Below are 23,701 nucleotides of genomic sequence, written 5' to 3' on the forward strand. Positions count from 1 at the left end.
AAAGGAGGCACCAATGAGGGATGCTAATGGACCAAAAACAAAAGATCAGATATAACGTGGGAAGGGTAGCAATTAACAATTAACATAATCCATGCCTCACAAGAGATTGCTAGTCCCTAATTGAGAAAAATCACATGAGCTGAGTGTTTGTCCTGCTCTCAGAAATTATTGGGATGTGAGCTGGAGTCCATTATTCTCCTCTGTGCCTCAGAAACAATGAATCTCTACCCTGCAGTGACAGTTACTCTTCTTCCTGAACCACAGCCACATGAGGCTCTACATACTTCTGAATCTTGTTTTCAGACCCCAATCCTCCCTCCTACAGGCTGCTTATCCCTTAAGAGAAGTTGAAATAAAACCTGGTGAATGGCAGCCCTCTCCAGTAGGAGTCCTGGTAGCCTGCAACTGCCAATCAACAAGGATTTTGTCTCTCCTGTGAGAAGCTCTGCTATTTACACTCCAAAAAGAAAGGGTTTCAGTTCCCTCAAGACCAATGTAAAAAGGCCAGGTCTCATGGAAGATACTTGGGGGGGAATGCCACAGTCCAGTCTTACACACCTAAGGTCTCTGTGGTAAGGGAGAGGTTTCTGTGGTAAGAGATCTCCAGAATCTAAGCAGATATAATCTGTCCATCCCCCATCCTGCCTAGTCCCCACTTCCCCAAACCTCTCAGATCTTCAAAGAAATCACTGCACTTAAAGTAACAACACTGTTGTACATTCACTGTTATCTAAGTGGGACACATCACTGCGTGCAGGCTACCATAAGGCTCCCACAGTGTTTGCAATTTGGAGTGATTTTAAGCCTGCTGGCACACAAGATGAGAAAAGCACTTTGCTTTCAACCTGATGCTCACTTTGGAAAGTCAGTATTATGTTAGTGACATACCTTTTCTGCTTGTATGTCAGCATCGCTTCAGCAATAGGCAACTGGTGTGCACAGTTTGCCCCTGCTATATACTGCGTTATCCGGGAGACGACATCAGGCGTTTCTGGAACTGCGATAGAACAAAGAGAGAAAATGATTTAAGTGACTTCTCAGACGATCACCAGCACTGTCCTCCATTTGCTCAGCCAAGCAGCTGATGGTACCCAGCCAGCTGCATTTGAACTGCATCTTCCAAAAGAAGCTCTGCAGCCTACCCCAGAGCACTGTAAAGCTATCTGACCAAAAGCAAACATCCTACAAGGGCACCAAGGTAAAAGCATTAGGAAGGCACACTAGATACGCAGACATCTGTACACAGCATTATTGACTGAAGTATTACGGTTATTTTATATTTGTTAAAATGCTTTTCTTTGAAAATGCGTACCTGCCTAGAGTCAGCTCTAGACTTTTCTGCACCTGGACTGTAGGTATCTGCTGAAGAAAGCGCTTAGTCACCTCTCCCAGGGCCTTGGCGAGCTGCTCTGCTCACACCAGCATTTGACTTACCTGATTTCCTAATGAACTCATGGCCTTGCTGAGTTAACTGAAAAGACTGAGAGCCATGCAAGCGTAGGAAGAGCACAAAGATCACATGTGCAGCAGCAAGTATGCTTCAGATCTGTGAGACTGTTTTTGATTCAAGTTGACAGGAAAACATTTCCTAAATGCCTTCCATATTTCTTTAGTTTCAAGCAAAGAGCCTCAACTGTGAGATTAAGGGAATGCAAGTGACCTTCACCAGGCACTTCCATACCTTAACGGGCATTTTAACCCAAGACTCTTTGTATTTGAACAGCGGAGTGTGAAATGCTATCATTCTTTGCCAGATCTTCTTATGCCATCATGGGGTTTCTGTGCAGTTCTCGCTGCACAGATGAAAATGGAGAATCTACAAGGTCTGGACTGCACAAAAGTGAGGCCGCATTTTGCTCACAGCATGCAGCCAAATAAATAACGGCTGCAGCATACAACCAACTAAAGAACAGATATGGCTCTCAAGCTGGATTTCTATAGCTAATGAAGTATTCCTAACCCAGACACAAAAATCAAGTCTATATTGACATTTGTTTGCATTTTCAAGTGCAGCAAGGAATTAAAAGAAACCAGTTCCAGACATCTGTTCTTCCACACGCTTAGAATCAAGGAAAAGTGTAGGTTGGGTGGCATGCTAGGAGATCTCTAGTCTAGCGTCCTGCTCCAAGCAGAGCTAACTTCATCTTCAGAACAGGCTGCCCAGGGCCTTGTCCAGCCAAGTTCCCATCTGCTGGAAAAGGCTCTGAACACCTGTGAAGAGGTCTCTCTCTCCTCCTCTCACAACTACAGGACTTCCAGGAGCATCCTGAGCGCCTCAGGCACTCTGCAGTTCCAATGGTAGAACCACACTGCAAGCTCCCCACCCTCATGGCGTTCCAAAAACTCCAAAGCTTTTTGCTTCTCGTGACATTTCTGTATAGCATATGCTGCCGTGACAGCATCACTCCTCAGTCAAGTCAAGCCCTAAATATCAGATGCAAATCCTCCTTTCTCCTGTTTCTTTCCGTTCTTGAAGCAACAGATGGAAAAACTGTAAGCAGTAATATTTTAAGAAAATTAGTGCTTTAACACACAGTAAGGCTTTATCCTGGCCTAGAACAAACTCAGATCAGAACAGGAACTTGTTGATCTGACCTAGGGCAGCTCCCACATGTTACAACACTGGCAAAGAACAAAATTCTTTTTTAATGAGAAAGATTCTGCCAGCAGACTTCAGAAATGTCAAGGTCATTCTCACGCACCACTAATAGCAGTTATCATCTTCCTAGAGCTTCCAGTTTTCCAGATCTTTTAGGCTGGACAGTTTCTGAAGGGCCAAAGAAAGCAATGTACTAAACTTGGTAGTGAGACCTCCACAGAGAACAAAGCTGAGAGCTAGGTAAAAACAGCGTGACTTAGAGGCAGGCAGCTAGTGCCTCTGGGAGCCAACAACTGTTTGCAAACCACCACGTGGAGGACATACAAAGGTCAGCATCTGAAAAGGGAATGTGGTGGAGTGAGGAGAAAAGAGGAACAAAAACATTTGTCTGCTTCCTCTTGTATTTACTTGACCTTTGCTAAAATTACTCATTCAAGCCTTTTATCCCACACAGGCCAGACACAGACACATGGTCTTACCAGTGGTCTGTGCTTCAAGTTTGTTGAACAGATCTCTCCAGGCTAGATCTTGGAAGAAGTTGTTGTATCTATAATCTACAGACCCCAGATACTTGGCCACTGGATGAGAGCCTAAGAAAGAAAGGAAAACACGACAGTTGTTCTTCCCAGCACTGAACACAAGTGTGGTTTTTATCTGTAAGGAATTAAATTCCAAAATCAAAACTACACTAGACACCCCAGAAATAAATTTCTTCAATTATAACCACGTAATTTAGTCCAGCTTATCTCTACAAGAGCATGCAAATAGACTTCCCAGCAGAGGGACTGCTTCAACACCACTGATATCTTTCAGTGACACCTCCCCCTTCCTCCCCCCCCCCCCCCCAAATTCGATTTTAAAAGGCCAAAGAAAACAGGACTGGGAAACTGCTGAGGAAATAAATGATTTGGAAGACACAGAGACCCTACAGCTCTCCATCTCAGTCTCTCAGTTTTACAAGTGGCTTTCCCAGCAGCCCTTCCTGCCCACAGGCTGCACCGCACGCACCGCGGCCAGGTCACCTCTGCCAAGAGGAGTCGGACCCCTTCCTCCAAACACCATTCGCACACCACGGCTCTTTTGCAATACTGAGAAGAGGCAATTGTCCCCAGCCAGGAAAAACAACCCAGGGAGGCTTGTTTAATTGGTGGAGAAGGGCTGTAAGTTCAATAAATACACGGTAATTAAAGACAGAAGGCAGAGTCCAAGGATTACAGTCCCCAGTGAGCGCCGGCATATGCATCAGGTCCCTGCTTGCTCTAGCTAAGCCTTATGGCTCCTCCATGAGCATGGAAAGACCTCCTTGCAGAAAGTTTGTGTGTCCAGCCTCCAGCTTGCAGCCCTGGATGGAGACCTGACTTCATACTTATACTGAGCAGGAGAGGGAAGGCATTTAAATGACAAACTCTGCCCTGGGGAGGTGGTAAAAATTTGCCGCCTTCATTTTAGGCCACATGTGTCCCCAAACCAGACAATCCTCTCTTCCAACTACCTCTCCAGTCTTTCAACACAGGAGAAAAGGTGTGCCAGGACTGCACTTTTCAGTCACCGCATTTCAGTCACGCTCAGCATGAGTCCTGTACATTTACAATCAGCCATGAAGTGGCCTCAGAGTTCCTCCTAATCAGCTTATTTTTATCCTTCCTGCATACCGAATTCTCGCATCAAGCCACACTTCCAGAGACTGCAACAGTTGAGTCATCAGCTGGTAACTGGGAACCTGACAACTCCTTCCAAGAAGACCCCAGTTGCTGAACTAGATTCACCGTTCTCCAGTAAAGCTCATGGTGGAAAAAAAAAAAAAACAAACACTGCCTTTTCTCAGTCCTCCAAACCAGTGCTAATTTCCAGACTTCCAGGAAAGGTTCAAGCAGAAGGTCTCTCTGTGCTCCCCTTGGTGTCACTAGAGACTGGGGCCCAAGTTCTTTCCTGGACCCTCCTGATCATGGCAACTTTCAGACCCATCATTTCTTTTGCAGTGGAGTTTTCAACAGTGCACGTGGAGCAGCTCTGCACCATGCACTGGAGAAGCTTTCCCACGTACTGGGAAAACACATCGCACATGGCAGATGCAGTTGGAAACAAATACTAAACACGAGGTCTCACAAGAAGTTCTATCCATGGGAGCTAAATAAAATGCTAAAAAAACCCAAACAGCCAAAATAACCCCCAACCTTTTTTTGTATTTTATTTGCCCCTTTTCAGTTGTTTATACACTGGTTTGGATATCAAAGGAGTCTTTCAGCCACAGAATCAGAAGCATGAAGCAGGACTGAATCTCCCAGCAGGGATGCTTACAAACACTAAGCATTTCTCATTGTTAAGAAACCACTGTAGGTTGACTCTTCTGTCATTGCAGCGTGTAGTTGTGGACTAAGAAGGTAAAACCATCTTAGAAAAAACTCCACCATTCCTACTTCGAAGGTGCTGCTAGCAGCAGAAAGTCTTTTCCTTTAAGACGTTTATGGCATGGTCACCATTCTGTCTTTGGTGCTTTTTCAATCGTCAGAAAAAAGAGGTTCTTCCTCAATCGCTTTAATGAACTGCCAGACAGCTGGTCAGAAATAAGCACTTGATCCAATCAGGAAATACTGTAGACTTCTATGGGAAAGGCCCTGTTAGAGAAGTTTCTATATTTAAAGTACATTTAAGAAGTGTTCACAGTTCTGAAGCAGTTCCATTATCAAAGTGCTTTGTTCCTTTTTTTTTCTAATACCAAAGAAAGTTTTAAGATTAAAAAACCAACCCAAAACCACACTAGCTGAATCTTGTGTTTCACTTTCAAAGAGAGAATATTTTCAGATCATTAAAGACTGCAGGACAGAAAACTCTTCTTTTGAGGCCAGGAGACAGTCAGCATGTGAGGACCAAAGTCCTCAGTCACACAGACTGTAATTCAAAGAACATTTAACCTTGCAGAAATAATTTTTTTGGTTTTACCCCCGAAAGGGCTCTCTCTCCTCTGCCTGCCAACCACTTTGGAAACTAAATGCCTTCCTTACAGAAGGATCCAGCTCTCTTCCTCTGCCTTTTTCCTTTGACTTCTGCAAATCCCACAACTGAATCGACAGCCTAACCCCACTGTTCATGGTGCCAGGCAGCAGCTTCTGACTCCCACAGCAACTGCCATCAGCTGGTCCCAAACCTCGGAAAATACCAAGAAAAAGTGCTTTTCACGTTTTCTGTTGCCTACATCACCTAAGTGCCCTGTTCACACAAGCCAAGCCTCGGACTAGACCAGCTTCTGGCATCACACCCTTACAACACCAACATTGCCCAGATGCCCCTGCCCACAAGCATCCCAGGCCTCACCGCTACAACATTCCTCACATTTCTGACTACAACAAGACCCCTAAAGTTATTATCAGTCCACTCTACTTCCCCCAACACAAGCGATCCAAGCTGGGTAACTTTCCAGCCAGGCAGGCTTGTTGAGCTGCTGGAAGGGCAGAGCTGAAGTGCTGGGAAACTGAGGGGAAAAACCCAAGGAGAACAGCACATAAAGGAAAGGTCAAAAGATACATGTAATTTGAATAATTTAAACTCTCAGCAGTTTCAGAGCCTTTAAAACATTTTCAGTCCCCCCTCCTCCATAAACATTTTCCGTGTCAGCCTCAGAGAAGCCAGAACAGTTATCACTTTGGGAAACATGGTGCCCAATGAATTTAAGATTTCAGCCAGGGAAAGGGCTTCCAGAACATTATTCTATGCATTCATTGTACCATGATAAAAAGACATATAAGAGTCTCCCGGCATGGGGAGGAAGTACTCAACCCCTTGCTTAAAACGAAAGGTTTACAAGCAGACTTTGGCATCAAGAATGTAAAGATGGAATTCACTCACGCAAGAGCAGCAACACAAGCATTACACAATACTATGAAAGCATGATGTTTGCCTCATTTAAACAGCCATATACCTAGCCAAAGCTTCCAGGAGGGCTTCTCCTGAGGGAATACATCACATTTAACCCGTTCATCTTTCTATGAAGAAAAACTGTTCCTTATTTACCTAGAGGGATGATCAAAAATCTCATGTAGCCGAGCCAGTCTGGGGTTTTGTGAGACAGCTGCTCTACAAAGAGCCTCAATACAGCACTGAGGTAATTCTGGGCTCCGGCCACTGCAATTTTAATTGGGTTTGGAGGCTGTGAATTGCAGTTACAGCTAGACAGAAAAAGAGGAAACATATTCATAATCGTGCTTCCAACCAGCTATTTCAGAACAAGTAAAAAAAAAAAAATTGGTTAATAACAACCACAGCAGAAGAGAGCTCGTTCAATACACAAGGCAATATCACAATGATTATCAGCAGCTTAAAATATTATTAATAAAATGCAACATTGTTCAGTACTTTCTTAATTGGTGTCCTTGCTGCTTCTTTCACACATTTTGATAATCTAAAGGGCTGGACTCAACTATCTAGGTTAGGATGTGCCTATTACAACTAACTGCTGTGTCAGAGAACATACTCAGGTACCCACAGCCCTCAGTAGGTATCTAGGGAATGCCTTGAGGAATTAATCTGGGAATTACTTGGGGGGGAGGGGGAGGAGCAAGAACTATTTAAAAACCTACCTATTAGCTTTGCATGCTTTACTGGTTATTAGATCTGACCTACGAGGCAGCCTCCAAAGCACAATCTTTTAAAATCACTGGTGTCGATGAAAGGAGACTTTCATCCTCACACACATAGCAGAACAGCAACAACTTTGCAGGGCTGGCGAGTGCTGAAGAGCCACACAACTCTGACTTCAGGGAGAGTAGATTGGAGAGAAGTGTTGGAAGGGAGAAGTATTTCTCAGCTATGGGATGGAAAACTCTCTAGGCACTGGGGCACAGGAGCCGAGAGGCTTTTAGAGCTGAGATTCAACAAACAACACAAGCAAGGTGACAACTTACTATCTCTGTATCCTGGAGACAATAGTGCTGAAAGCTGCCTGAATATCAGCTGAGGAGCATGTGCAGACCACTGGCAAGGTATGCTTTTGCAAGACATCTGATAGGTACTGAGGAGAGAACAGAACATTTTATAGTCCTTTTTTTGGTACAGCTTGTCACGAGAAGAAAATCTGCATCCCCCAGCCTCCTAGGTATTCTCACACCCAAGTGGGGGCACTCTCCCCGTGTCCAATTTGTAAGTGATATGGCTATTTCCCAAATACCTCATCCTTGCGCATCAGCCAAAGGAAAGCTCTTCCTCTAGAAAAATGGAAGACTTGCACCTTCTTGACAAACACCAACACTATATCCAAAACACGGCAACAACAACTCTAGAACAGCAGGGTTTTTATGGCTGCAGAGAGCAGCAGAAGGCCCTTCATCTAGCAGACGGCACTGGGTAAGAGCAGATGCTGTCTACTCGCCTGCTTCTGAAACTGCAGTTGCATCTCTCTCTGATTTCAAAAGGACTTAAACGAATGTAATGTTCTGCCCACCCTCAAGCACTAAAAAAAGGGAAGGGTACTAGCAACACCTATGTTCCTCACGAGGGACTGCCTGCCCTCCATGCAGCTAATGGGAAACGAGTTAACACACACCTCTGGGATACAGGGACATAATATTGATGAGACTCAGCAATTATCTCACACTTTCAAATTCTGCACCACTAATCTATATGCCCCAGCCAATGCTATCTTCATGTCCTCTGATACTGCAGGCATAAACTGCTAAAACTACTAGAAGATGACCTACAATGCTTTCTGTCCACCTCTAGAAGGTGTTTCTCTATCGTCCAAGTATAGAGAAACTGGAACCACTAGCTCAGCTGTTCTTTTTGCTCTCTCGGACATTGAGACCCTAGCTCTTCCAGAAGCAGAAAGCCAAACCAGACAATGTAACTCCACGAGCCTGGCACAAGTTCTACAGGCAACAGTCACCCAGCCCATGTTTACTGGTCCTCATCCATATATATTTTATTGCTTTCTTAGACTAAGGTTCTGAAAGGAGCAAAATTTGTTCCAAACCCATAACAAACCACCCCATGTTGCTAGCATAAGAAAGCACTGCTCAGGGTTCTCCTTAACACAACTATCACTCACTCAGAAAAGATGGGGTGACATACCTGCAGTCAGGAATCACAAGCGTGCGTGCAAGGCAACAGAGCTGACCTGAAATATTTTCTCCTGTGTTCACCACCTGTGCCTAAACCACAGGTCAGTCCTCCCTGCTTCCTTTGTCCCAGTCTACCACAGTTGAGAAGTAGACTCTAGAGTGCAAGAGTCTAGTCATTCCCAGTGTGCTGCTAACCAGAAGGAATGGCATTTTGTAGAAGAGAAAACACCTCTGTGGAAAGACTCAGGTGGCAAAGCTTTACAAGATCCACAGCATCTCCCGGTCAAACGAAATCCAATCTGCAGGCACTGAACACTCAGTATGCTGCCAGCCCCCACGCACCACCACTGCTCTTCCAACCAAGCAGCAGAACCTACTTGGTTAGTGGTAGAGCTCAAGGCCTGTCCATTCCTGAGGAGGAACAGTGAAGGAGAACTGTGCTTCAGGTAACGTCTCCTGCCTTTACCTGGCCTTGCCAGTCAGAAGTATTGACAAGAATAATGTTTTCTGGCAGCTGGTCATCGGAAACCAGGATGTGATTTAGTTGGTCATACACTGTTTTCCTGGGGATCTGGAAATAAAGGCACAGAGAAGAGAACAGTAAGAGATGTCAGCGCTAATTGTCAAGCCTCCAGCTCTTGCAATTCATGAGAGGTTGCTGTGCATGGCTGGCCAGTGCTCGGTCACCCCATCAGCAAAGGCATGCTAGCAGCTGCACTGGCTGTTGGGACCGACACTTATCAGCTTCTTCAATACGGCAGTATTCTGCAGGCTCCAATACTCTGCAGGCTCCTCTATTAGGCACCTTGGTTTTGTTGGCCATTACTCCTTCTGCCATGCACTTTTACTTACATCACCTTATACCAACTAACAGTAGCCTAAGGAATTTTGGATTCATAGAAGCCAGGAATAATGTCCTTCAAGGAGGGAATTAAGTGAGCCCGCAGCTAACAAAAGCATGGTACATATGCTCTGCACAAGTCAGTCCCCTTTTGCAATCCCTAGCAATTTGCCTTATTCCAAAGGAATAATTCCTCAACACATCCCTATTCATTTCTCATCGTAACAATCTGTTCCAGTGTTTTCAGTTTATGGCAGGCTGACAAAGCAACAAGCTGGCAAAACCCAGCAGACTGGATGGAAGATACAGTATCAGCCAAGACATAAATTCCCTCCTTCCTGAAGCCACAGGGCCCAGTTGCTTTCCAGCAGGGACAGCACTTGGACCAGAAGGAAAGGGACCACAGGAGACAATTGGAGAAGAGGGAAAACTACGAGTGGTTGGAGAGACAGCAATCTTTTTCACACCTGTAAGTGGTGTCGGGTGTCTGGAGAGCGTTCATTGTCCAGACTGTTTGCTCTCTCGTTCTGTGGCCTCACTGGCTGCCTCTCCTTCAGAGACGTGCTCCTTCCCCGACGTCCCGTCTGCTTCCCTTCAGACCTGCTAGAGAGATGTGCTTGCATTCCAGAGCTGGCTTGTATCTGAGTGAGATACATCCCCCAAATCCTAGATCACCCAGTCTGGCAACCTCAACAACGTGAGCGGAGGCATTGGGGAATCGTGCACATAGATCTGAACTAGCTTGAGACCTGCTAATTCTGCTTCTGATAGTGCAAAGCACACGGGTCAGCTACAGAGCACGTTCCCAGGAGTCCCAGGCAGACTTCCACAGCCCATGCAAAGACCCACACCACCAGCCTGCTACTGTTACACCAGCATAATGGGATCCAGCCATGCAAACGGCAGTCATGCACCCAAAAGCAGCACAGAAATAACTCTTTAATAGAACACCTATTTGCTTGCAAATGACCAGAGAAACTATATGGTGGGGTTGCTGAAACCCACATTCACTACCCTATTTAGGAAGGTTTAACAGGACATGTTAGACTCGACAACCACCTTTAAGGACAAAATCCGCATCAGACATTGACTTAGCAACAGTAGCTTTGAGCAAGCAGCTCCAGAATTTTATTAAAACTTCCTTGGACATGAAGCGGGTGCAACACAGGAGACAGGAGCAACCTCAGAGCAACGCTGCCCTTCAGGGTTCGGAGCATTCATTTATCAAAAGTGCTAAAGACCCATCACTTAAGTGCCTGAACACAAGGAGGGTCTCCTTGCAGTCAATGGCTTAAGGCCATCCTGAACAAATGCTAGCAAGCTGTCCATGACTTCCCAAGCAGCCCTGCAGCAGGCGCAATGCTGTGTCACCACCCTACCTGGTGGACGGGATAATGAGGGACTCGGTCTTAGTGATCTTCCCGCTGGGTGGGAGCTTCTCGACAAACACATCTGGTGTGGGAAGTTCAGCTTCCTGGACCTCGGCTTGCTGGTTAGACTCCTGCAAAAACACAGGGAACCGAGGCATCAGGAACAAACCCTCCCCTCTGTCTCACTACTGCAAGGGCTGGCAGGAGGCACCCCAGCTTAGCTCTGGCTGGGGCACATTCAGCCTGCCTCTTCCAGACATGCTACTCACTGCCAAAAGGGAGAAGCCAGTACTGGCTCCCTGCGGGTACCAGTTCCCAGCTCTGCCTCACAAGGGAGATGGAAGTAGGAAAGGTGCTCAGATATGCTACTTGGAATAGGCGCTCTCCCAGCTCAAAGCCAGGGACATGCCTCCTCATGCAATGCAGATTAATTCAGCTTACCCAAATGAACTAGCGGAGACAAAGACACGGGAGAAATCTTACAAACTGCATGTCCCCAGTAGAGCAACTTGAGCTTTGGGATTTTTAACCCAGGACCAGCTTGATTTCTGCCAATTCAGCTTGACGTAATACTTCTGTCTGATAAAATGGAACAGCCCTGAGAATACTTTTCAGAACGATACACATGCTGAGTAGCATACTTTGGGCCAGCCTTCCTCAAACCAAGAGAAAGGCTGTTTAAACAGGAGACCATGTAAAGCATTTCAGTTTCAAAAGGCTGAAAGACAAGAACCTCCAACAACTAAGGTCAGGAGAAGAGCTCAGCATTATCTTCACTGCAGCTAACGTTACCTATGGAAGTTGTGTTGCATGTGCAACTATATGGACAGTCGCATGCCACAGACTGCAGTTCACCGTTGACACCCAAACTGCCAGGAAGAACGTTAACAACCGCGTTTTCAACTTACATAACAGACAGTGTCAGAAATACTGTCGCCTGCATGTTTGGTTCCAAGACTCTTTGTCTTTTCAGGCACTTCTACCTGCTTGAGAGGAGAAAAATCATCAGGAGGCATGGCACCAGCACAGTTTTCAGCCACGCTCTCTGGATCAGGCCGTTCAAAAGGCACGCTTCTCCGTTTAAACACTGCACAGCTCTGCAGGATGACCAGGAGTGCTTCCTGGTCACAACAGGACCAAACGCATGAGTGTGGGATGTGGCAAAGCAGTAGCTGATGCACAATACACAGAAGAGGCAAGGAAGTTCCCTGGAATAGGACTGATATTCTATGTGCCTAATATACCCATCCACGAGGGGATGGAAAAGGGGGTGAGCTGCCCCTCAGCATTTGCTCCCACCCACCATGAAAAGTATCCCAACAACAGTAAGGTAAAGCTTCCTCCAAACAGCGCCAAAACTCCCAGGCAACACCTCCCATCCTGGCAGTCATTTCAAGTACACAGGAATCTGGAGCTATTCATACTGTTAGCAAGTATTCAATACACAACCTGAAGATGTCCCCTTGAGTTAATACAGTATTTGCTTTAAAAAACAAACAAACAAACAACAAAAAAACCCTCACCACCAACAAAAAAACCCCAAAGTCCCCCCCAAAAAACCCAAAACAACAAACATGTTTTCTTAGCAGAAAATTCATATCTCTGCATCCAAGTCTTCGGTGGAGGCCAGAGAGGGTGCTTTAATTTACACATGCAAATAGAGACAGTGCAGGTCTGCTATATTACCTGCAGAGAGATAACCTTGAAACATGACTTACAGGACTTGATGGCTCTCTCTGGCTCCTGATGCTGTGGATGCTACCGATTTCTGTCTGAGAGCTAGAGTGTGACAATCCTTCAAAATAAGGTCTGAATAAGGAAAGCAAAACCAGTTTCTTATTATCAAAAACACTTACAGAGAAAGTCCATCACATTTACAGCAAAGCAACATGATTGTTCCCAGGGTGTCTTACTGCTCCCCAATGGTTCCAGTAAAAATTATAGGCTACTTTTGAAAGGAGGGGGAGGTCTCCAGGACAGCAAGAGAAGCCAGAAAGTCCAGGGACCCCTGTCTAGCCCTGACACTGACTGACCAACCTCCATTTAATGGATCCAACATGTCACCTGTCACACAGACGACTGTATTTATAAAGCTCTTACTAGGAACACTTGCACGCTCTCACACTACACAAACAGCAGCTTTTGTTTCCATAAAATCCAGGGTGGGCACATGGGTCCAGCATTTTCCCACAGCAGAACAGAATGTACATTCACCCCACACAACGCAGTTGTGTCCTCACTACCCCAAGCACCAGGTGCAAAGTTTCCCACTGCAATTCTTGTTTCGGCTTTGCAAATGCTGATTGAACTACATGCCATTCCAGACAGGTTCTAGCTCTTGACTGAAATACAGCAAGCAGAGTTACAGCCCCCCACCAATACTCTGCTTCTGTAGGTAAGTGACTCCTGGTGCTCATACGCATTCTGTTTCCAGCTTGCATCTGGATTTGGCTGTCAGCCCTAGGATCCAATTACACGTTTGCTCAATAAGATAACATAGCGCATACAATCAGATTGCGCTTCCACGTAGAAAGGCAGCTCATCACATCAGGCTACAAGATTCAATTACAATTTAAGGAACTGATTTTTTTTTTGTTGCAGGAAAAATCCTGCCTACAAGCATCAGCGCTTATCACATCCCAAGGTCCTGCACCTGGGTCGGGGCAATCCCCAGTGTCAATACAGGCTGGGGGATGAAGGGATCGCCTATCCCAGAACAGTTAGCTCCCTGGCTCCAGGGAACAGGACACGAGCTCTCCGTGTGTACAGTACAACATTTTGGCTTGTTTCAAAGCAGCTGCTTACCACAACACATCTGCTTTCAAATCCCTTCAGGGTAGGGCCTACCAACTGGCAATATATTCGGTCAAGCTCCAAATGTCTTTATAAGCCACCAGCCCCATCACTTACCACTTCTGCCCCAGTCTATCCTTGACATCTGGCTCACTGATAGGGAACAAGTCACTCCAGACTCAGAATCTATTTTTAGCCCAACTAGGTTATTCTACATTAATTAGGATATTATGGCACCTGTTAATTAGCTGGCGTTTAGCAGATACTGTCCTGACCAACTACAGTGGTAGGCTGTGCTTGTTTCAGAGCTGTCCCAACATCGAAGGCCTGAGCGTGCAACCACATGGCAGTCGGAAGCATGAGCGCAGCTCGAACAGTCTCATGTTTTCAGTCTTTATTCGGCAGGGACGTGACACAGCTCTGTTAGCTCAGGGTTCTACATCTGCTCGAGACCCTGAGCCAGCGATCCCCAGCTCAGCTCTACAGTGCTGTGATTGCCCATACGTCAGTGCCCACAAAAGCTGGTTCGGAACAGGCTTGTGTGTATCTCCGTGTGCTGTAGTCAGATCCCTTGGGCCCTGAGGAACTCCTTTGTTTCCCGCAGTTCTGCTTCCTTAATCCCTGCAAAGACTCTCTTTCCACACAGGGTCTTATCAGCTTTTCCAGAAAGACACAGTCTGCCTTGCCTGTCCCTGCCTCTACTTCTGCAGCTTCCAACCACATCTCCTCCCGCCTTAGCACAGATTTCCTGGCTGTTTCTACTGCCTCTTCAAAACACCTGTGTATGGTTTAATTCTACTGCCTGCCTGTCAGCAATCCCTACCCCTGCGCTCAGGTGGCAGGGCAGGCAGAACATCTGCAAAGGGAACAAGGAAGAAACGAGACTGAAGGGAAGTCAGACCCCCACACACTACCCCCAGCTCACAAGAAGTCATTCACATTGTGGCAACACACACTAGGGCTCTGACACCAGGTCACGAGGGCAAAAAACCAGGATGGAGGGGTGGGAATAGAAACAATATCTAATCTGTGCTGATACTGCGCACGGTCTCTCTCTGGCCCAGCATCAGCCGGCCCACACTTACTTTAACTTTGGCTTCGGAGTGCTCAAGACACTGTCGTCGTCCTCCATTTCTGGCCCGCTGTCACTGGGGTTCTCTATATCCAGGGTATCATACAGAAGGTCCAAGTCCTCCTCGACCTCTGGAACGTGCTCTGCCGGGTCCTGCTCTGAATCCAGAACCTACATGCAGGACAAAAGCAGGCATCACTGACTCTGCTAGGAACCAGACGGATCCCACGTCGCCCGAGCTCCCCCGAGGACTGTAGCACAACAGTCTTGGGAGTAAGATTCTGTTCCTAGTACAAGGATACTATATCCAACAGAAACGTTAAGTATATAAGTAGTGCTTGTTTCGGATCAAGCTTGTCAGTGTCTCGTTAAGCAGGAGTTACCTATTGGACTAAACATCCACAAACAAGCTATTAACCATAGATTATGTCCATTATTCAACCCCATTCTATAAACAAAACTTTAAAAAGGCCCCTAATGGAGTCCCAGTTTTCTTAGAACAAGTACAGAATACTCCCAACAGTGTAACCTGCCTTGGCTTTTACTGAAAAAGTTGCCATGACAGCTCCTGATTTGATACCCAAGCAGGTAGAAATGACAAAAATGTCCACAGGAGGCGCCTGAAACCTGGACAAGGATCAGCTGCCACCCACTTACAGAGCCGAAGAGAACACACATCTCACACAAAACTTCCAAGGGTTGCTTCCCATACACACCAGAGTAAGCAGGCAGCTGTGCACAGTTCAGAGCTTGCTTTTTGACTGGCAGCTCCAGAAAAGTAGCAGCTCAGCTGGCTGAGACCTCAGCTATGGGTGCTGACTCTGCTGAGCTAACTTGGGAAGAACAGCAAAGCTAACAGGACTGTTTGGAAGTGTAAGGAAGCATGAGGAGTTACTCACTCTTTCCCACAAGCCACAAATTCAGCACACAGCCATACAGCCAATTGAGATGTTAAATGTTTTTATATTAGATACTTAATGTTACACGGGTTTCTTGGATTCTGGATCTCTTTCATTTTCCGCTCTGACCATACAGCTGACTCTCCTGTGGATCTGCATTCCCTGTCCAAGTTTTTCACGTCTTGCCTGGCTGTTCTAGTAAGACGATCAAACAGGCTGGGATTTAACTTTACAAGCAATATACACTGTAGACTACTTGCCTTTGAACGGGTCAAAGATAATTTCAAAGCAGTCTGCAAAACTAATGAGTACACACATGGTTGCCAAAATCTGCTTTTGATAAAACTTGATCTAGAAAATGTTTGATGACATTTTAAAGTTGGCCCTCAAGCCTCCGTGCAAGGCCAGGGCATAAGGAAAGGTCACGTCCACTGCAGACTTGAAAACAAAATGAAGGGAACTAGGGGGAAACAGGGGAGTGCTCCTGAAGACTAAAGCAAGATGCACCAAGCAGAGGGCAACACACAAGACAGGAAGGCTTACAGAATTAATTACTTACCTCGTCAGACACTTTAAACCTCTTCAGCAATGCCACAACCTTCTGTTTGAAGTTTTGTTGCTGCAAGTCAAAGACACTTTTACATAAGTAAAGCGCAAAGTGGACTGTTTTCTCCCAGTCTGCAAGAAGCTGAGACACATCTGACACTGGTGCTCTAGCTGCTGCTTCAAATCAAACAACTCTTGGCACCACAAACCAAGTCTCTGCTGTTCTTATGTTGAAATCAGCTTTTCCACACCTATGATACTTTCTTTCGTGCATTACAACAAGCTAGGTCCCACTCCACCAAGCATTATAAATCTTCTGGCCCTGATGGATGGCACACCACTCTTGGTTGGACACACACTGGATAATAAATTATTTTATCTGCCAGATCACCTCCTGTGCCTGTTTGATATATTTCTGGCAAACATTTGACAGTCAGCTTTTCTGAAGGGCAGTCAGGCACTGGAACAGGCTGCCCAAGGAAGTGGTTGAGGCCCCATCCCTGGAGGTATTTAAAAGACGTGTAGCTGTGGTGCTTAGGGACATGGTTTAGTGGTGGACTTGGCAGTGCTGGGTTGACGGTTGGACTTGATGATCTTAAAGGTCTTTTCCAACCTTAAACAATTCTATGATTCTAAGTTTGAGCCAACACAGGCATCTACCCATTGACCCAAAGTACAAATGTGTTTTCTACCAACAAAGCACTGTTTTTTCCAGGAGCTTGCAGTTCATCCTGGCAGGCTCATTTATTTGACTAGCAGCACTGTAAAAAAGTTGTGGGGCTTGTCCTTAGCACTCGCCTACCAGAAAAATGCTTTCCGAGTCTGACACCCCCAGATCCTGGACACCAGCCCCACACACTGGAGATTCAGTATCAGTTTAGTGGTCAGGGCTAGAAAGACATTATTCTTACTAAAGGGAAGTCGCACATTTAATAACCAAATGGTGTATTTTGTCCTGGCTGGTCACTGACACCTGAAAACAATACTAAGGATACCAAGGATATGAACTAGCATGCTCCTGGTCTCATAACAAAGGGTCTTTTTAGTGGCAGATTCAGGTCAAAACAGGGTTTATTTCAGACCTTATCAAAATATGGATTTCAGAAATAGCCTCACAGGAGGTACAATGATCTCCAAACTTACTCCTAAGTCCAAAAAAGAAAACCTAGCCCATCCTGGTCGTTTTGGGTTATAGTCATCACAGACGTGCATAAACACTTGTGTAAGCAGAAAGCTGCATCATGGCGTGGTCAAGCACAAGTCACTGCTCCACGCAGAAGTGCAGCTTTGCAGGCCTATGCATGCTTGCTGCGAGAGGGTGGATAGCTGCATGCGACTTGCCAAAGCCTTCAGTATCCAGCTACTTCTTTTGCCTCAGCACCACATGCACCACCTCAGGTTTATCTGTCAAGCTCCAGCCTCTGACTGAGCTACTTAACTTCATTTTGATACCTTCCCACTGGCCTCTCCCATGCAGAGCACAAACAGAAGAGCTTCCCTTCACTTAAAGCTACTTTCAGGACTTACATGAGCATGGATCCTGCACTGGCTTCCTCATGGGGGTAAATTTCACACACTTACATGATTTTTGGAGCTCCTTAACCTTGCGGCCAAAGGACACTCAAGACAGCACATACACACACCTTGGATGGCCCCACCCCCTGAACTGGCTGCTTCTGGTAGCTCTTCACATGCTGTGACCATGCCACCAAGCTCTCTGCTGGGCCAGCATGTCTAGTACTGCTGCTCCCATAAACCCCATGCACTGCGCATCCTGGCCAAACCCCGTCAGTGTTAGTAAAACTAATTTCCACCGACCCTGGTTATGGACGTCGTTCTTACTATCGATCTCCGCTGCTTCTTGGGCTTCCCCAGCTCGTACTCATCATCATCCAAATCCTGAACAGAAAGAGGATTCCTGTGTTACCTTTGTGATTTGGGGACACATGAGCATTTAAGTGCTAAAAATGTTCCCTCTATGAAGATGAACGTGCTGCTCTGTCTTCCAGGCTTTTAGCATTTGCCTTAATTGCACTTATGATGGCAGAGGGAAAAAGGAAGTGAACCAGGTCTGCAGAGAGCCAGGAATAACAGCTTGGAGAAGCAAAACAGCCCTAGTTCTACATTCAAGGAACAAAGATAGTCACAGCCCCACATTTCAGTGGGTTCCTCTCTCAGTACCCTCCAAGAGGTGGAAGGCAGGTGATGCCAGAGTCTGAAGGTAAAGACGACCCAAACTCGAAAGCATCTCACATCTAGCCAGGGGGTTCTCCGTAAGGACCTATTTTGCAGAAGGTATTAAAGACTACAGACTGACTGAGACCCCACTGGCCCTTTAATTACAGCTGGGGATCTAGCTGGGCTCTTTGAATCCAATCAGCATTACACAAGCAATCAACTGATGCCTTGACCATTATGCAGATAAACACACAAGGATGCTAATGTTTTAGTGTTTAAAGGCAGCTCAAGTCCAAACATGTGAACAGATAAATCACAGCATGGTGGAAGAAACGGGTTACTGTGCAGGCCTTCTGCCACTGCAGCTAAACACTTGGTGACAGTCTCGCACTGTCATGGTTTAGTTAAAGAAATAGGCTTTTAGTTTCAAGCACAAGCTGAGAGTGTACACACTCTACGGAACCTCTCACAGGGAGAAGCCATGCCCTAAACAGTACCTGGCCCTGTACGGCATCATCACTGGCCTCCTGCTCAGAAGAGAAGCTCTCGTACTCTTCCTCGGAATAGTTGTCTGAAAGGGAAGGAAAGAGGGGAGAGATCCTGTGAGACTCCTTTAAGGTGAGGGGACAGTCTCATCTCAGGAGCAGAGAAGCCAACTAACAGTCACAAATCAAGACAGGAGGCACACAAGGAGATGCCTGCTAGTTTATCTGCTATCTGTGCTAGAACCAGTGAGATGGGAACCACCTGGAGGCAAGGAACAAGAAGGAACACATCTAATAGGAAGGACGGATCAGGACACAGATGAGGCTCCTTGAAACACCACCCCCTTTTACCCTGGAAAGAATCACCTGGTAGACAGCAGCAAGTAAAGAGGTTTCTCCACAAGGGAACTACTTTTCCCCCTAACATGGGCATAACTGGCTTAAAGGAGCAACTAAAACATGCAAGGAGAGTCTAAATCCTTCATTGAAGTGACACTTCAGCTGAGCTGCGTGGCCTCAGGCAACAACACACAAGCACCTGCGTGCACTACCTTCAACAGGTCACTCTTCTAGCAGCGAGCAGAAGGCTGGTACCAAATAAAAAGATTGTCACGAGTAGAAACCAAATAATTTCCCTATACAGTGCACAACACCGTGGATTTACACTCCTTAAACCAGGCCATAGTCCACAGCAAAACATGTTGCAGGTTTGCAGGTCTCATCTAAGTTAATGAGATTTATTGTAGAATACTCAAAGGAAAAAGAAGCTGGAAGAGCAGCTTAAATGTGAATCTCCTGAATACAACACTGTTAGCCAGGTGAGAAGCTACAGGCTCCCAACACACCCACCAGTAATGCTGGAAGAGCATTGGCAAGAACACAGCTAACCCTTGCTGGATGGCTCAGGCCCGGTGTGATATGCAGGAGAAGCTTTGACAACTCAATCCCCCGCTCCTGTCACACTCCCTGCTTACCCAGCAACAGGTTTGCAAAGTGGGTTTTCCTTGCATTAATCGGTTATAGACACAGCAACTTGTGCAAACCAGTTCTCATTTGTCCCAGGAAGCATGTAAGCCCAGGTGGGGTTTAACTCCAGCTAGTTCAGGAAGGCACGGTTTCTCAGAGCATGTGGCTGTTCTCTTACCTGTAGACTTGATTTTCTGGCTGGCCTGCATAGTGCTGTCTTCATGGTCAATTGGCTGACTTGACAAGGAGAAGATCCAGATTTCTGCTACCTTCACTGCTGCCTCTTTGATGTTGCTGAAAAGACTCAGAACTTGGCCACCTTCTGTTGGGTGCTGCATGACCTGGGACAGAAATTAAGCAGTACAAATCTGCATTCAAATGTATTTAAACTTGCATCATTTGCATACTACAAGAGTTACTTATGTTAATAGAGTTATTCCACATTTCCAAGCACAGAAGCAAGCCAACACCCTGCAACTGCAGGAGCCACTTGCAGGCAATACACAATGCTAGTTGAGATTTTATTTGACTACTAATGGAAGTGATGGAAGGAAAGAAAAGGCATTCTGAGCTTGACAGCTGATTAGCTCATCCTTGAAGCACAGTACTTGACTACCTCATTACTACGTATTTACTTCCACAGCACAGTACTGATTTGAATTATCAAGTTACCAACCTTCTGAACACCTAATTAAGGAACTTAATTTCGTGTTAAAGTCCAACAGAAGAATCAGTAAAGGCAAAAATTCTTGGTGAAATACAGAGGCAAAGTGCTTCCTAAAGCAAAAATCCCTGCTCCAGAGAGCTGGCACCTGAACCTCAGAGGAGCTGGCCACCCCGGGATAATGAAGCAGTGGGTCAGGAAAAACAAGACAATGGTGGAGGCAGAGGGACATCTCCGTGGGGGTTTCTCCTTCCTTTGCCACTCGCAGCTCACGGGGCTTTCCCCAGAACCTAAGACTTACATTCTTCTCTTGCCCCACTAGAGTCAGAAAGCGCTTCCCCATGCCTGCACCTCAGCTTTCTAACACACACCAGGCTGCTTTGTCAGCTCCTCACGTGGCTTTAAAAAGACCTGAGCTGATGAGGAACATATGCCCCCCCTGCTCTTAAACTCTGCTCAGACTCACAACTCTAATTCATTGCTTTGTTTCAACAGCTAAGAGAACTTTTTTTTTAAAAAAGAAATGTGTCAGTGCTGTTTAGGGGTCATTATACTATAAACTGCAAAGGGGAGGAGGGGGGCTTGTAAAATTTGTTTTCCTGAAGTCTTCAATTCCAGAAATATTCCAGACGAGCTGGAGAGCAAATATTCCCTAACACAGTGAACCATTGAAAATTTTTTACCTTCTAACTTCAGTCAGCTGACATTACAAAAAGACATAAGAAAAACCACACGCAGCAGCAGCAAATATCCAACACTTAGAAGTTCACCGATGGGTCTAATTAATGGGCCCACATGTTTTCTGCCTTACAGCAGTATTTAATTTCTAGCTCTTAAACAAATCAAACACGGTACAGGAGAAATGTTAGCTACCACACCACAAATCAGAATTTGGCCAGTTCAAATGGGGAGTTCACCATTTACTGCAAGTCTAAGGGAAGTTGAACTCACACGCAAGGAGTGGTCTTTATAATAAATTATTTAATATAGTAATAACTCACCATAGCGTAACACTAGCTTATTTTGGATGGAAATGATTTGTTGACAGAATGCAGTCTGATGAAAAATATTGGTGTTAAGCTGAACTTGCTACTGCTAAGCCCATCTCTAAATACTCAGAAACAGAAACAGCAGAGATTAAACAGGGCATGAAGTAATGAAGCACAGAGCTAAGCCATTCAGAAAGCCTTAGTGAATAATTTATCCATACTTGATTCCAGCATTAGTTTTGAGATGTAAATCTGAAAATTTTATCATTTACCTCTCATGGATAGAACTCCACCTAAATTACCAACAGACATGAAGTAAGAATTGCAAAGGGTGTTTCAAGCAAAATGAGAGAAACTACTTGATCCTGAACTCTCATACAGTGGCACAGAGAAACACAGCAAACCTTGCTTTAACATTTCTTATGGCTGGAAGGCTGGCCCGGGTGACCCTATCTATCTTGTCTTGTTCTGCACTTACAATCCGGACCCCCCAACTCTAAAAAAAACCACACAGCAACAACAAAACCCTCGCAAGGTAATAAGCTAGCCTCACGAAAGCTTTAGCTCTCAAGATACTATCCAGAAAATGCCCAGTATTATTACTCAGTAGTAAAATCTGTTTAAAACATTGCCCTGTGAATACTGATTATAGTTAAGACAGCTATATGAAATCCCGCCAGGTACTTCTCAATGAGGAAAGTGACAGCACTGGGTTTAATGAGAAGGGAAAATGTCCACCTTTGTAAACTGCTGCTCACCTCAGCCATGTTGATAGAGCCCACAGCCAGAGTCTTATAGCCTAAAATGGTACGGTTCTTGTATCGCTTCCGCCTCTGCAGCATGATCTGAAGCTTGTTGCCTTCTCTCTTCAAGAAGTGAGGGTACTGTGGTTGGAAACACAATTGAAAAGCTTATTACATCTATTGACATTATCTCCCAAGCTGCCTGCTTCATAAGTAAACTCTGTTCCTAGGGATTAACCCCAGGGCTTTTAGAAGTGCCTACAGCTAACTCGCACCCAGTGGACAATCCTTCATTCTCCCAAGGCAGCCTTCATCTCTGCCCAAACGGCTCAGGTCTGGGCTTTCGTTTCCCCAGCCAAGCACACTGCACACACGATCCAGGGGCAGAGAGGGGCTGTTCAGTTTGGGAAGGGCTGAGCCCAAGCCCGGTTCCAGAGAGATGAGCAGCCTCCAGGAGACACTTCCCCCAACAGCTAAGTGGAGGCTGTCCAGAACTGGAGCCCCAGAGGTGCTGCCCGGGGCGCGGGCTGCCCGTGTGCCAACAGCAGGCAGCATGCAGTGGCAGGGACAGTCGCGGACCCCTGCACTCTCGGCAGGACACTGCCTTCCCTCTGACACACAGATGCTTCTCAGTGTTTGACCCTCTGCTGCACATGTTTAAGAACCTATGGTGCTCTGAATGGCAAGTGAAGAGAGGCACAGCTATGAAGAGGCCAAGGATTTGCTGATGCCTAATTTGTTAAAGCACAGAGACCTACACGGCCACACAATGAGTCTCTCCAGGATGACGCTGTCTCCTTCAGGCACATGGCTCTTGCAACTGTCAATGTTTTCCAGCATGAATATACTCAAACTTCTATTGCTCCAAGTGGTTGTATTTTATGTAGTTAAGTCAATAAGAATCCTGTCCTACTGCCAGGCTATGTTGCAAAGACACAAATCCTTTCAAGACATGTTCCATACAAGAAAATACATTTGTTTATATATCACCCAAAAAACTCCCCAAGAACAGAGGGGCTGTAAAGTCAAGCAGGGAAAGAGTGGAGTTAATCACGCTGCCTCAGCTTGACCTGCTCACCTGCACACAGTATTAGTGCAGTCAGGCCCTGCTTTCTGCCAGGATGCCCACCAGAGCGCTGACAGTCCCCAGAGCCCAGCTCACCGGCTGTGGGAGGAAGAAGCCGTGCAACAGAAGAGCAATCTTCAAGAAAAGATAACAGCAGCCACCTGGCCAGGTAGCCAGGCCTCATCTTGAGAAGAGAGGTGAATGGGACACATGCTCCACATATACAAAATACATCGCACTACGTAACCTGCAGACAGAAAAACCTAATTGCAGGGATCTCAAACAGGACATTCTCAAGTGAAGGATGCTTCTCTCGCAGGCACAACCTCCATCTGTTTTTTTTTTTTCTTTTTCCTTGGGACATTGTGAAAATAACTTCCTGCCTATCAAAACATTCGATAAATACAAATGCTGAGTGCCACCAGAAACCCCGAGATATT

The 23,701-nt window shown here is 45.9% G+C and overlaps 1 protein-coding gene across 10 annotated transcripts in view; it reads right to left on the bottom strand.

Moving 5' to 3' along the window:
• The window catches only part of PACS2 (phosphofurin acidic cluster sorting protein 2), an 82,981-nt gene that overhangs the window by 23,685 nt on the left and 35,595 nt on the right, over positions 1–23,701 (bottom strand). For 4 of the 10 annotated variants that reach the window (XM_087731707.1, XM_087731714.1, XM_087731715.1 and 1 more), the window contains exons 4-18: positions 22,211–22,336; positions 19,978–20,140; positions 18,846–18,919; positions 17,989–18,069; positions 16,184–16,243; positions 14,739–14,896; positions 12,579–12,669; positions 11,769–11,846; positions 10,870–10,991; positions 9,958–10,093; positions 9,116–9,220; positions 7,498–7,604; positions 6,608–6,762; positions 3,079–3,189; positions 889–997 (exon numbers count right to left, since the gene is read on the bottom strand). In XM_087731707.1, the coding sequence (XP_087587833.1) occupies positions 889–997; positions 3,079–3,189; positions 6,608–6,762; positions 7,498–7,604; positions 9,116–9,220; positions 9,958–10,093; positions 10,870–10,991; positions 11,769–11,846; positions 12,579–12,669; positions 14,739–14,896; positions 16,184–16,243; positions 17,989–18,069; positions 18,846–18,919; positions 19,978–20,140; positions 22,211–22,336 (1,676 nt within the window). The remainder of the gene's footprint in view (positions 1–888; positions 998–3,078; positions 3,190–6,607; positions 6,763–7,497; positions 7,605–9,115; positions 9,221–9,957; positions 10,094–10,869; positions 10,992–11,768; positions 11,847–12,578; positions 12,670–14,738; positions 14,897–16,183; positions 16,244–17,988; positions 18,070–18,845; positions 18,920–19,977; positions 20,141–22,210; positions 22,337–23,701) is intronic. The other 6 variants (XM_087731718.1, XM_087731713.1, XM_087731712.1 and 3 more) reach the window with 6 other exon arrangements.

The sequence above is a fragment of the Nipponia nippon genome, unplaced genomic scaffold (assembly GCF_047370975.1).
Source record: "Nipponia nippon isolate SJK-2023a ecotype South Korea unplaced genomic scaffold, ASM4737097v1 scaffold_5, whole genome shotgun sequence".
In the NCBI taxonomy this organism is placed as follows: Eukaryota; Metazoa; Chordata; class Aves; order Pelecaniformes; family Threskiornithidae; genus Nipponia; species Nipponia nippon.